The 13,252-nt window shown below is 47.0% G+C and overlaps 1 protein-coding gene across 5 annotated transcripts in view; it reads right to left on the minus strand.

Annotated features, from left to right (window-relative positions):
- Window positions 1–896: 896 nt before the first annotated feature.
- The window catches only part of LOC128503192 (class I histocompatibility antigen, F10 alpha chain-like), a 30,991-nt gene continuing 18,635 nt past the window's right edge, over window positions 897–13,252 (minus strand). Inside the window, exons 1-9 of one of the 5 annotated variants that reach the window (XM_053473234.1) lie at window positions 7,887–8,040; window positions 7,534–7,791; window positions 4,864–5,142; window positions 3,210–3,479; window positions 3,016–3,115; window positions 2,726–2,757; window positions 2,367–2,403; window positions 1,350–1,857; window positions 897–1,305 (exon numbers count right to left, since the gene is read on the minus strand). In XM_053473234.1, coding sequence (XP_053329209.1) covers window positions 2,369–2,403; window positions 2,726–2,757; window positions 3,016–3,115; window positions 3,210–3,479; window positions 4,864–5,142; window positions 7,534–7,791; window positions 7,887–7,956 — 1,044 coding nt within the window. In that variant the 5' untranslated portion in view covers window positions 7,957–8,040 and the 3' untranslated portion in view covers window positions 897–1,305; window positions 1,350–1,857; window positions 2,367–2,368. Of the gene's footprint in view, window positions 1,306–1,349; window positions 1,858–2,366; window positions 2,404–2,725; window positions 2,758–3,010; window positions 3,116–3,209; window positions 3,480–4,863; window positions 5,143–7,533; window positions 7,792–7,886; window positions 8,041–13,252 lie in introns of those variants that run through there. The other 4 variants (XM_053473231.1, XM_053473232.1, XM_053473233.1 and 1 more) reach the window with 4 other exon arrangements.

Consider the following 13,252-nt stretch of genomic DNA (forward strand, 5'->3'; position numbering starts at 1 on the left):
GCAGGGAGTGACGGGACGCCCTGACAGAAATGAATGGAATTCTGCAATAACCTGCTTTTTTGCTTTATTTCATATAATCTTTTTTGTGTTGAGGAGGAAAATTATCCAAAATAAAAGAGGGGGCCTTTATGTGTAAGGGCCCCAAACTCCTTAACCTGACCTCGTACAGAATACAACGTAGATCAGGCACATGTAAGAAGGGTAATCATGCTAAAGACATGTACATGTCCACAAGTATACAAACCTTTTTGCATCCTCTAGTGTACCTGATTTGAAGGACTATAACTCCCATCATCCTTATCATATTCGTGGCTGGGGGTGATGGGAGTTTTTGGGGGGCATGGATCTATTTTAAAAAATGAAACAGCTTAGCCACAACGCGGTAGACCGCGCACGCTGACAGAGCGGGGCTGCCGAGCGCTGAAGTGTGTAGCCCGTAAAACTCGTCTGTAACTACAGAGCTCCCCCAAGGCGGACATATTGAGCTCCCTCAGTCTTTCCTCATCATTTTGATCCTGAAAACCGTTTCCTATTTTAGTCGCCCTCCTTCTGTTAATATCGTTCGGGGGATGGGGGTCTCCACGACCGTCCCCGATACCCTGGGGTCTGACTTTGCTACTAATGCATCCGTCTAAACACCCAGATGAGCAAGAATTGGGATCTCAACCCCCAACCCCACACCATGTGCTTTGTTTCACTCAGATGTAAGTTTACATTAATAACAATATTACCGGCAGATATTAAAGACCTCGTTATCCCAGGATACACGTTAGCTTTATTTATCTATTCATTTACTTTTTCTTTTGCTATTAAAATTATTATTATATGAAACAAAGCCAAGTTCACATGAGTTGCCGATTCTAACCAAATCAATTACTGAAAAAAGAAGGTAGAACTTTTATATATATTTTATTGTAATCATTTTATTGCGCGTTAAACAGATCTAAACATCACAAAAATAATTAATAACCCGCCAGTCCTTAAGCTCTTAAAATAATTATTTCCAAGCCCCATCTCGTCTGTTGTCGCCCCTCACAGATCCCGTTTACCATCAGCCAATGGCTTACAGACCTCTGTATTGTTGAAGAGACGCGCCTTATCTTCAAGACCACCTGTAATGTTTTTATAAAAACATGAAAAAATGGGTCCCCGAGGTCCCCCGCTAGTAAGAAGGGCCTCCTCTGAACAATCAGCTACAAGCTGTCTCTTGCCAAGATACTGATGTAAGGCTTACTGGTCTGCAGTCGCCAGAACCCCCGGAATCCTCCATGTTTTACGTGTCTCAGTGCTTTCTGTCTGAGGTTCCTTCCCTTCTTCTTCCGCCGTAACGACCGATCCCAAATATTCACTGAGTTTGTCCTCATTTACATATCTCTCATCAAACAGAGATTATTACAGCCCGAGACCCCCATATTCTACCCTTATTTATAGATAATGAGGCAAAAATATTACCGAGTATCTTATTGTAGCAAAGCAGTGAATCACCCACTAAAACTTACTGTATATGAACAAACCTGGGAACTTCTGGGCTCCGGCTACCCAGAGCCTACTCTAGAGGGACGCGGCCAGGACTACCCGCTGACATCATGGGAAATATCCTTATTTAAAGGGGAAAAGGGTGGGCCATGTCAAGACCCCGCGACCCGGAGGATTCAGGTGTTGACCCGGAGAGTTCCCAGGTATTTATATGAGTATATTTGCAAGTATAAAGCAGATTATACGACTTTAAGCAATTCCTATAAAAGCTTTTGATTTCTGTGAGTTATAAGAAGTGGACGCAGGGACCGGCGCCAGGCGGGGGATTTTCTCCCATCTCCTACACGGAATTCCCGGCACGGATCCCTTCTGTTTGCGGAGCTGCAAAGACATGGAGAATACATTAATGCGTCGCCTTAAACTTACTTCACTTATTCATTTCCTTAATAATTTAAATATTAGGCAATAGGAGAGAGAAAGGAGAACAAACATGGAGGGTTTAGAAACTGAAACCAGTTTAAGGTGGTTTGTTTTATCGTCTCCCAGTAGAAAAGTACGCGATCCCCCATTTAATATAAATAAATTGTGAGACGGCGCTCGCAGATCAATCACACGGAACAGATTTTTTTATGTAGATCTGTAGAACGTTCTCTGGAAAGCAGGTTCTGCGCCAGCAGGATGACGCGTAACTAATAGGAGTAATAATGGAGCTGCTCTGCCCGGCTCGTGTTCTGGATGTCTATATAGTTACACGGTTTATACTATAAATATTTGGGCTCAGAGGTCTCTTTCTGCTCTGATTTTCCCAGAATCACTGAATTATTGAACACGTATTAGGCTCTCCTCATACGAAGACAAAAAACATCTTCCCGTTATCATTACGGACTTACATTTACGTCGTGGGTGCGGCCGGAGACCCATCTGACGCTTAAAAGAAAAAAAAGTTTGTTATAAAAGGTGACGCCAATCTTCCCATCACTAATTAGATACCCAGCACAGGTATGTGGCGCGTGGCACTGCCCGTCTCCCTCAAACGGGGCTTTTAGACACAACGTCCCCCCCACCTGCCCCCGCAACCCATAACCCACCAGAGTTATCTGAAGACAGCTCAGACACGTGACCCCCGAGTGATGCTGCCCCACACCGCCAGTATTTTGTATATTATAATATCACCCGCCAACCTCCGCTGCCAGCCATTAAACCCACGCACAGAAACGCCAACATAGCGGGAGGCGAACGGATTACTTACTGCCAGTCGGGGTGTAAACGGGACGTCTGCCTGAAATAAAGGAGAAAAGAATATAATAAACAGATTTAAAAATAATTAATACCGGGATTACGTGGAAGAGATTCTGGTGCAAAGTATGAAAAGTGGTGAAACTACATAGCAACCAGAGGAATAGCCAATCAGAAGTGTTATTTTATTGGTTGCTATGGTGATAAGGTGACATAACATTCCCCGTCATATACAATCAGAATTATTAGTGATGTGAAGAAGCCTCTATAGAGTATTCAGAAGCAGTAATTCGCGAACCTCTCCTCTTCCATAATATAAACCCAACAGCAGCAGCGACAGCGATCCCTGCAACGACTGCAATGACGATGTACACGGTGCTGCTGCTTCCGCCCTTCCTCGGATCTGAGTGACACAAAACAGGAGATATCAGTCGGGGGGCAATCTGAGAATGTGATGTAAGTGTTGGGGTAATTACCCCTCTCCTTGCGACACTCACCCCACATCACAATGAGTGGCTCTGCCAGGCTGCCGTGGTCCACGTGGCAGGAGTAACTGTCCCCCTCTTTTGGAGTCACTTCCACGGTGACCCTGATCTGGTAAGTGCCGTCGGTATTGGGGAGAACCTGTTTGGCCTCATCCGAGGGAATATCTATCTCGTTCCTCTTCCAATTCACGTCCACCTCGCGGGGGTAAAACCCGTACACCTGGCAGTGAAGCTTTGTGGCCCCCTCTAAAGTCTGGGCTGAAACCTTCACCTCCGGGGCAACTGAGATCACAGAAAGGGTAAAATAACGGTTATTGGGTGTGACAGTCCATCTGTTTGTCCCGTACGTTATTTTGTCCCTATTCCTGTCTGGTGGTTGATGAGATTTTACCCCTAATCCCGCCGTGTGTTTTGTATAAATATCTGAGGCGTCCTCAATAAACTCCGTTCTGTTTGTACACTAAGTCCCGGCTAGTGCTTGGGGGAATACGAAGGGTTAATCCCTTTCAGCGGCAAGGAAGTCCGAGTACCGGTCTCCGCCACAATGGGGCTGCAGTTTAGAAGATTTGCCCCATCCGGATGTGTGGCCGCTGCTAGTGCTTTATGCCCCTGCATCACCCCATGCGCGGTCAGCGCTGCCACTTCGGTTGGAGCCGATCCTGTAGAGTTTTATGTAAAGTTCTGGAAGGATCCGGAACATTCTGGAGAGAGGTCAAAAGAGGCGACTACAACGGGGAAAGATCTGCAGGATATAAATTCTCAAAATGACTAAAAGATCTGAATGCGTACAATCTGCAGGGGACGGGAGACAGGAACAGCCTCCCAGCAGAAGAGGTAGAGGTTAAACCCCCTGCAGCCAATGACATAACAGGTACGTCATGATAAGTTTGCTCCTACAGGACTCATAACGTACCTGGTATGTAATTGGTTAAAAATGCCCCCCACCACTGTTGCTGATTCCCTAAATTCCTGGCTTTAATAAAATATTTTATCTCTTTCTTTACTTGACCCTAAGGGGTTATTTTTTATATTTCCTGTTAGTTGATATGGTGCAGTCAGTGGGGGATTTGTTGGACAGGGTTAGGTAGGGGTTAAACAAAATAAACAAAAACCTAAAAAAACAACTTAAAATAAATGAAAATGACAGAAATCAGGTTAATGAATATATTTTGGGATTTCTCCCATTTATACCGGCTGCGGATAATTTATATTCTCATAAATTCCAGCTTTTATAATTTTTTTCGTATAATAATACAGCTTAAAAAATCCCTACTTTCCCAGAAATATTTATAGAATTCATTCGCTGAATGAGAAAGAAGGAGCTTGGTTGGTATATAAGAGATATAAACACAACGAGAACGCTGGCCAATGGGAGCCAGAACGCTGCGCTGTGTAACTCCGCCTACTCCAGGACACCTGGAGCAAACGTTGCCAAAATCAGGACTGTTCTTCACAAAGCAGGACAGTTGGGAGTCATGCAGAAGATAAACAGTTAATAACAAATCCAAGAGAGGCTGGTGGGACCCGGTATGGAGAATGAAATTATAAACCAGATGAAGCCCCCAGGAGCCGTTACCCCCCCTCCCTCATTTCTGCTACAGCTCCTCCCTCTCCCACCGCTCCAGCTCCTCCCACCCCCGCGCTCCAGCTCCTCCCCCGCTCTCACCTCTCCGCTCCAGCTCCTCCCGTCCGTTCTCGATGTATTTCTTCAGCCATTCTATACACTCGATCTCCAGGTAATTCTTATATCTCTCTCCCACTCGCAGCTCCGGACCGTTCCATCTCTGTGCGGTGATCTGCGCCTCGGCAACGACCGGAACATAAACCCAGCGCTCGGTGTCCAGGACGAGGAAATCCCCCCCGTCATATCCGCGCTGCTCGTACCCCCCGGTGCTGCCGTCATCCCTCAGCTCACAGCCGTACATCGCCTGGAAGGAATGGACACCTGCAGAGAGCGGCACTCGTTACACCCGGCTGAGTGTGAGTGACGTGGGGGTCACACCCCGGGGCCCCAGTATACGGACCCTCGCTGTACTGGGAGCAGAGCCGGTTACTGGGGGGGCTGGGGAGCCTGTTTTCCCGGTTATTATATCATGTTTCCGGTAATTAGTGATGTCATCTGTATGATGTCATAAAGATGGTTTCTCGGGGCTATTATTCATTATACTGTATTGGGCTCCATCTCTATCAGCCCTTCATACAGCAGCCAATCAGAGCATCGAATGCTGCGGACAATAAAGGGTTAAAGTTCATTCCCTCCCCTCCAGTTTATAAACCCCTGGGATGGAAATGCTGGGAGTTGTAGTGGATACAGTGCGGGGAGCTGCGGTCGTAGTGGATACAGTGCGGGGAGCTGCAGTCGTAGTGGATACGGTGCGGGGAGCTGCGGTCGTAGTGGATACAGTGCGGGGAGCTGGAGTCGTAGTGGATACAGTGCGGGGAGCTGCAGTTGTAGTGGATACAGTGCGGGGAGCTGGAGTCGTAGTGGATACAGTGCGGGGAGCTGCAGTTGTAGTGGATACAGTGCGGGGAGCTGCAGTCGTAGTGGATACAGTGCGGGGAGCTGCAGTCGTAGTGGATACAGTGCGGGGAGCTGCGGTCGTAGTGGATACAGTGCGGGGAGCTGCGGTCGTAGTGGATACAGTGCGGGGAGCTGCGGTCGTAGTGGATACAGTGCGGGGAGCTGCGGTCGTAGTGGATACAGTGCGGGGAGCTGCGGTCGTAGTGGATACAGTGCGGGGAGCTGCGGTCGTAGTGGATACAGTGAGGGGAGCTGCGGTCGTAGTGGATACAGTGCGGGGAGCTGCGGTCGTAGTGGATACAGTGCGGGGAGCTGCGGTCGTAGTGGATACAGTGCGGGGAGCTGCGGTCGTAGTGGATACAGTGCAGGGAGCTGCGGACGTAGTGGATACAGTGCAGGGAGCTGAGGTCGTAGTGGATACAGTGCAGGGAGCTGCGGACGCAGTGGATACAGTGCAGGGAGCTGCGGACGTAGTGGATACAGTGCAGGGAGCTGAGGTCGTAGTGGATACAGTGCAGGGAGCTGCGGACGTAGTGGATACAGTGCGGGGAGCTGCGGTCGTAGTGGATACAGTGCAGGGAGCTGCGGACGTAGTGGATACAGTGCAGGGAGTTACTGTTGCGGTAGTGGATACAGCACTAGGAGTTACTGTTGCTGTAGTGGGCGGGGAGTTAATGTTGTTGTAGTGAATAGAGCGAATAGAGTTGCTGCTGTTGTAGTGGATACAGTGCTGGGAGTTGTTACTGTGGTAGTGGATACAGTGCGGGGAGTTGTTACTATGGTAGTGGATACAGTGCAGGGAGTTACTGCTGTGGTAGTGGATACAGTGCGGGGAATTACTGTTGTGGTAGTGGATACAGTGCTGGGAGTTACTGTTGTGGTAATGGATACAGCTCTGGGAGTTACTGTTGTGGTAGTGGACACAGGGCAGGGAGTTACCGTTGTAGTGAATAGAGTGAATGGAGTTGCTACTGTGGTAGTGGATACAGCGCTGGGAGTTGCTGCTGTGGTAGTGTATACAGTGTGGGGAGTTGCTGCTGTGGTAGTGGATGCAGTGCGGGAAGTTGCTGCTGTGGTAGTGGATACAGTGCGGGGAGTTGTTACTGTGGTAGTGGATACAGTGCTGGGAGTTACTGTTGTGGTAGTGGATACAGCTCTGGGAGTTACTGTTGTGGTAGTGCACACAGGGCAGGGAGTTACCGTTTTAGTGAATAGAGTTGCTGCTGTTGTAGTGGATACAGTGCAGGGAGTTGCTGCTGTGGTAGTGGATGCAGTGCGGGGAGTTGCTGCTGTGGTAGTGGATACAGTGCGGGGAGTTGCTGCTGTGGTAGTGGATACAGTGCAGGGATATGCTGCTGTGGTAGTGGATACAGGTCGGGGAGTTGCTGCTGTGGTAGTGGATACAATGCGGGGAGTTGCTGCTGTGGTAGTGGATACAGTGCGGGGAGTTGCTGCTGTGGTTGTGGATACAGTGCGGGGAGTTGCTGCTGTGGTAGTGGATACAGTGCAGGGAGTTGTTGCTGTGGTAGTGGATACAGTGCGGGGAGTTGCTGCTGTGGTAGTGGATACAGTGCGGGGAGTTGCTGCTGTGGTAGTGGATACAGTGCGGGGAGTTGCTGCTGTGGTAGTGGATACAGTGCTGGGAGTTGTTGCTGTGGTAGTGGATACAGTGCTGGGAGTTGCTGCTGTGGTAGTGGATACAGTGCGGGGAGTTGCTGCTGTGGTAGTGGATACAGTGCAGGGAGTTGTTACCGTGGTAGTGGATAAAGTGCTGGGAGTTGCTGCTGTGGTAGTGGATAGAGTGCTGGGTCTCACCTCCGGTGTGGTTGAAGCGGCTCATTGCTGTCCTCACATTGTATTTAAATACAGCCTCGTGGCCTTTGCCTTTCTGTGTCTCTCTCTCCCAGTATTCCGGTCCCGCTTTCTCCATCCACCGAGCGACAGGGACAGTCCGGCCGCGGTCGCTGTTATAATCCGATATCTGGATCCCGTCCACATACCCGACCATAATATACTCCGGCAGACCGTGTCCCGGAGCCGAGACCGCGGTGTAATAATACTGGAGAGAGTGACCTGAGACAGACAGACACGTCAGAGACAGACTGACCCGCAGAGCTCACACTCTATACACATTCTGTATGCCGGGGACCCCTCCCCATTATACTCACCGCAATACACCCCGGACACCCCCACAATGAGCAGCAGGGGCCACATCTTTACCCCCCTGTATGCGGACATATCGGGGCCCCGGAACGAGAATACCACAGACTGATCCCGAACTAACAGCCCGAGTCAACCGGAAACCCCCTGTGAGTCAGGAGCTCTGCGCTGATTGGCTGCAGCAGGAATTTAGACCAATAGGAAATTAAATCCTCTGCGCATCAACAGTTACCGGGCAGAGGGAAGCGCTGAAGGTTGTGAGAGCCAGAAAGTGAAAGTGAAAGTCCGCTCATTTCCGGCGGGGCTGTTATTAATATTCTGGATTTTAAACCCAGGTTTATTGGAGTGACGTCATCAGCCATATTACTGACCAGCGCAGGGAAAGCTTATCCTGCAGGGTGTGTGTGTGTGGGGGTATTAGGTGAGGTTAGAGGCGTGCATACCTCCCAAGTGTCCCATCTTGTGTAGGACAGCTCTGACTTTCGGAAGGAGGGGGTGTATAAGTGAGCGTGAATGTTTATGTATAAGTGTTTGTTAACATGAATCTGTGTGTGAAAGCGTTTGTATGCACGAGCATGTGTGTGTAAATATTTGTGTGTGCGCATGTACGTGTAAGTGGTGTGAGATGGAGTGTGTGGTAGCATGAGTGTGTTTATGTGTCAGCATGGATGTGTATATGTAAGTGGTGCGAGGGATTGTTTGTGAGTATGAGTAAGTGTATGTGTGTTAGCATGTGTTTATGTAAGAGTGTATGTTGCAAGGCGCACAGAAGGCACAGACAAGTTATTTGGGGGCAATGATGTCACAAGCAGAGTGTTTGGGGTTAAGATGGGTCTGATAAGCTGCTTAGGGGCAAAGGTGGCTCTCACAAGCTGTTGGATGGCGTTGTGGGAAATCTCCCCGTTCCTAGCGCTCCTCTATCGGGTAATATAAATAATGACCAGATGACCAGATTAGCCATGTTTCCCAGGGACCATTGAGTTTGATCATATTGTGGACACACAGTGCTGACCCCGCCTCTCCCCGCCTCTCCCCGCCTCCCCCCGCCTCCTGTCACACCCCTAACACAGGTGTTCCAGGAATAGAAAGCTACGGAGCTCTGCTGAGTGCTGCTACTGGGGATGAATAAACCGATAAAATTCAATAAAAAAGAAAAAAATATGATGTCCCTAGAGGGCCAAAGTCATGACACCAGCCCCACGGTACTGCAATCGCGGGGTCTGTGTGACATAAGTGACGCCTCTAAACACCATCTGTGTCCCCCGTTCTCTGCATCCCTCCTTGAGCTGGAGAGAGCCAGAAAACAGCAGTTCCCTGGGGCCCAAGATATATATATAATTTTTTTTGTTATCTGACCCTAAGTGGTTAATTATTTTATATATATATATATATTTTAATAAATATTTTGTAGTTGGTGAGCGACACACGTTTAGGGATAGGTTTAGCATTAGGTGGGGTTAAAACATTTGGTTTTTTTTTAAAACAAAGAAAATTAGAAAATAATATAGAAATATTGTGCTTTTTCCAAATCAGGGCAGGTTAAAATAATGTGTTTTGGTATTTTTCGCATTTATACCAGCTGTAGATAATTTATATACCCGTAAAACTGTGAATATGTTTTCTTTAAATCCCAACTTTTTAAATGTTATTCATAAGAATTTAGGTCTTACATTTATGAATGTTGTTTTTTTAATGCCAAATTATATAGTGTTTATATTAAAAGATGAAAACCGCTCTGGTCCACAAAGGGGTTAAATAAGGAAGCAAACCATTTCTTTTTAGTGTCAGGCTCTGTGGCGACACCTGGTGGATAAAGCTGCTAAATGCAGGGCTGTGAATCTAAACACACACAGTACACCTCTCTCTCTCCTCTCTTTCTCTCTCTCTCTCGTCTCATTCCAGGACAATGCATTGGCCCAGATTGAGGTTGCCCGGGACTTAAAATGCCGTTACGGGACTGTCCTGGGCGATACGGGACATGTGGTCACCCTAATTCAGACCCATAGTACATGGCATGAATTATATATATATATAGAACAGAGACCTTGATGACCAAACCTGTAATTAGATACCTGTTTACTCAGGATATAAATTAATCTGTGACAAGATGAACACCTAAGGCCAAAAACCAAAAATTCTCGTAGTAGGAGGAGGAGATATAAACTGTATTCTAGATCCTCAATAACTTTATACATTGTCATTATAAAAATAATTTAAGTTCCTATCAATAAAACTTTCTGTGAACAAGATATAGGATGTTTAACCTCATTAGATGGATTTTTAAAAATTATTAATAAAAAAATACAATATATACAGTAATTCATACATATGATCTGGCTGTTCCAGGCAGGATCTCTGCTGACTAAGTGCAAAAGAAACGAGTTTTCAGCCTCATAACTGATAAGTGCCCAGGGCCGCGCTGGCGGTGAAGAGGTAGCCCTGGCCCTTTAAGACCAGCGGCCACCTGATGACACAAGCGTGGCCGACATCTAGATGTGTGCAGCGGCATGTTATGTGTTTTATGCTCATGCAGCCGGGTCTATCAGCCCGTGTGCCGGATGACCAGTCCGGGGCTGTAAGTGGCCAGTTAACCCCTGAAGGGCTAAGGCTGATGTTTCTATTGTATATTTATGTTTATACATGTATGTATTATATGTATGTATATATAGTTATATATCATTATCTAGTACCGAAAAAATATATAAAAAAAGCAGTTATGCTTAACGGGGGGTGTTTAGGGTTAATTTAGGGGCAGTTATGCTTAATGGGGTGTTAAGGGTTAATTTTAGGGGCCGTCATGGTTGATGGGGTGTTAAGGGTTAATTTTATGCTGAGGGTTAATTTAATTAATTTAATAAAGTTAGCTTAAGGTGCAGTTGCAGGTAAAGGGAATGTAAATCCTGGGGGCAGTGATTATTAATGTATTATTTATAACAGTATGGTGATATTCTCTGAATGATTAGAATCCCAATGAAGGCAGAGAGTCCTTCAAAGATCCGGATCTTACAATGATCCGGATCACTGTCAGATCCGAATCTTTGAATGACTCTGCCTTCATTGACATTACTCAAGTAGGCAGGCAGGAGGGTTCATTGAGTAATGAAAGGGGCGGGGCCAATCGTTAGTGTGCCTGCACGGAGCGACTGGGAAACGGTATCTCCTGTGAGTCACACTGAGTGATCCGAAGATTAGCGAGAGCTAAAATTTGCTCCCGAACAGGGATTGGCTGTAGGGCAGGCCATTAGGTGTCTGTCTGTCCTTGGTGAGTTAATCTCAGATCTTTGCTGTATTGTATGTACTGTTCAGGAATCTCTTGGGGCTCACCCCAATTAAACCGATGAGACTAGATGTGGACACCCCTGCTCTCTTACACATAGAGAAATATGCGCAGCTGTTCTAAAAGAAGCAATAAGTAAATAAATTAAACTAAAATAAAATAAAGAATTGTAATGTGTTTTTGGCTGTTTGTGTCTTTGGTGGGGGGAGGTTTCTTGTAATTTTTTTTGTTCTGGACTGCCCTTGTTGTAGGGCGTAGCTGTTATAGTAGTTGAGTTTTTTGTAATAGCACATGAGGGCATACAAACTCTTTGCATAAACGAATGAGCAATTTTGGATGCACGTTACAGCCTTCAAAGCGTTCATCGGTGAAAACCCATTGGTATCGCCCTATAAGTTTGATATTAACTCATCGAGGACATGCAGCTGCTTTTGGTGCTAGGTGCATCCCCATTTGGGAGCATAGAGGTATACCAACTGGACCCTGTTACAGGGTCACCGTACCCAAGGCTGGGTACCCCTGTTTGAGGGCTGAGGAATCACCAGTCAGTCCCTCATACGGATCGCACTCAGCTATCCACGGATCATCCAGACCACCATTCGTAGTAAACCAAGAAGAACTCCTTTATTTACAAACTCACAGAACTTTATATACAATCTCAATGCAATGTGTACCGAACCCAACCCCCAATCCCCAGCCGGATTACAGGATCGTCTCTTTGAAGGCTGGAGCTGAAGCCACATTCAGTCTCTGGGACGAATACACAATAAAATGTCTTATAAAATATTACCGGGTCACGGTATACGGAACCGGACACAAAAGCGCTCCGTGACCCGGCTAAACTTCACACGGACATATGAGCCGGCTAGCCCGGCCCTGTCACAGACCCCACTGACGAAGCCTAAGAAGGCAGAAACATACGTGTTGGTTCCCTCGTGCAGAGGAAATTTGCCTCGTGTGTTGAATCTGAACCTCCCTTGTGGCAGGATCGGACTAATTTGTTGATGGAGATTTTTCCTCCATATTGGAACAAAAATGATAAAATTTGCTCCCCAGCTGGGATACAACGCAGGATAAACTTTCACGCGGCTGCCTGTACTCTGTGATTTTATCTCAATCCTTTTCTGGATGGAATCTCTTTGGGGCTCAGCCCAAGTAAAGAGGGCAGTCCGGACAGGGACCTACTTGGTCTCTTGCATAGGAAGGGATACCAACTGAACCCCATTGATGATGTCTGTGAGAATAAGTCTAATGTTGCTGACCCCCACACATACTGTATGTGCCATATACTCAGTAATAACACCGTCACATATAGAGGGTTTTATTGCCACCCCTGCCTAAAAGTGTTGGCGTTGTATTTAAGGGATTGAACCTTTGGAGGAAAGTGTAAAATGGCGGACCTGCTGAGTTTAGTAGACTAGGGGCATTCAATGAATACTTTCTTTAGGTGGAACAGCACCTTTAACAGGTTAGCATCATTTAATGAATAATATCCTGATAATAAAGACGCCTTTTTATGAGAGTTTTGGTAAATATCCCATTTAAATTGAATCACAATAGCTTTGTGACTTTGGACGGCCATCGTTGATATCCGGAAAGATAAGTCTTTATTTTCACAGTTAAACCTTTTGCCGATTTGCTCATAAGTTTTAAATACCCCGCCGAGGGTTCCGTGGTTTGCAAACATCACTTTATAATTAGCCCCGAAGGGTTAATCTACCATTAAATCCCACGTGGAATTTAAAGTCGACAATAACTTTAATTACCCGCGATGTTGCAAAATAGAACAAAACATATCTGTTCGATGCGGCCCCAAGGGGCAATCCAGAACTAATATGGCAGGCAAAATTCCCCTGCACAAGGAAACCAACGGGTTTTTTTTCCTGCTTTGTAAGAGCCTCCTCATTGGGGTACGGCGGGTATCCCACATGGGACAAGAGTGCTAGGAGGTCCATGCCTGGCAGGGGCTGGCTGGGCCGGGGGGCAGGGGGGCAATTGCCCTCCCAGGCCGCCCTAAATCCGGGCCGGTGGGCCGGACGGACGACCGGCAGACGAGCATTCAATGCGGCTGCGGCCGCAAAGTTAAAAACTAAGCCG

Source organism: Spea bombifrons, chromosome 8, assembly GCF_027358695.1.
Source record: "Spea bombifrons isolate aSpeBom1 chromosome 8, aSpeBom1.2.pri, whole genome shotgun sequence".
Taxonomy (NCBI): domain Eukaryota; kingdom Metazoa; phylum Chordata; class Amphibia; order Anura; family Pelobatidae; genus Spea; species Spea bombifrons.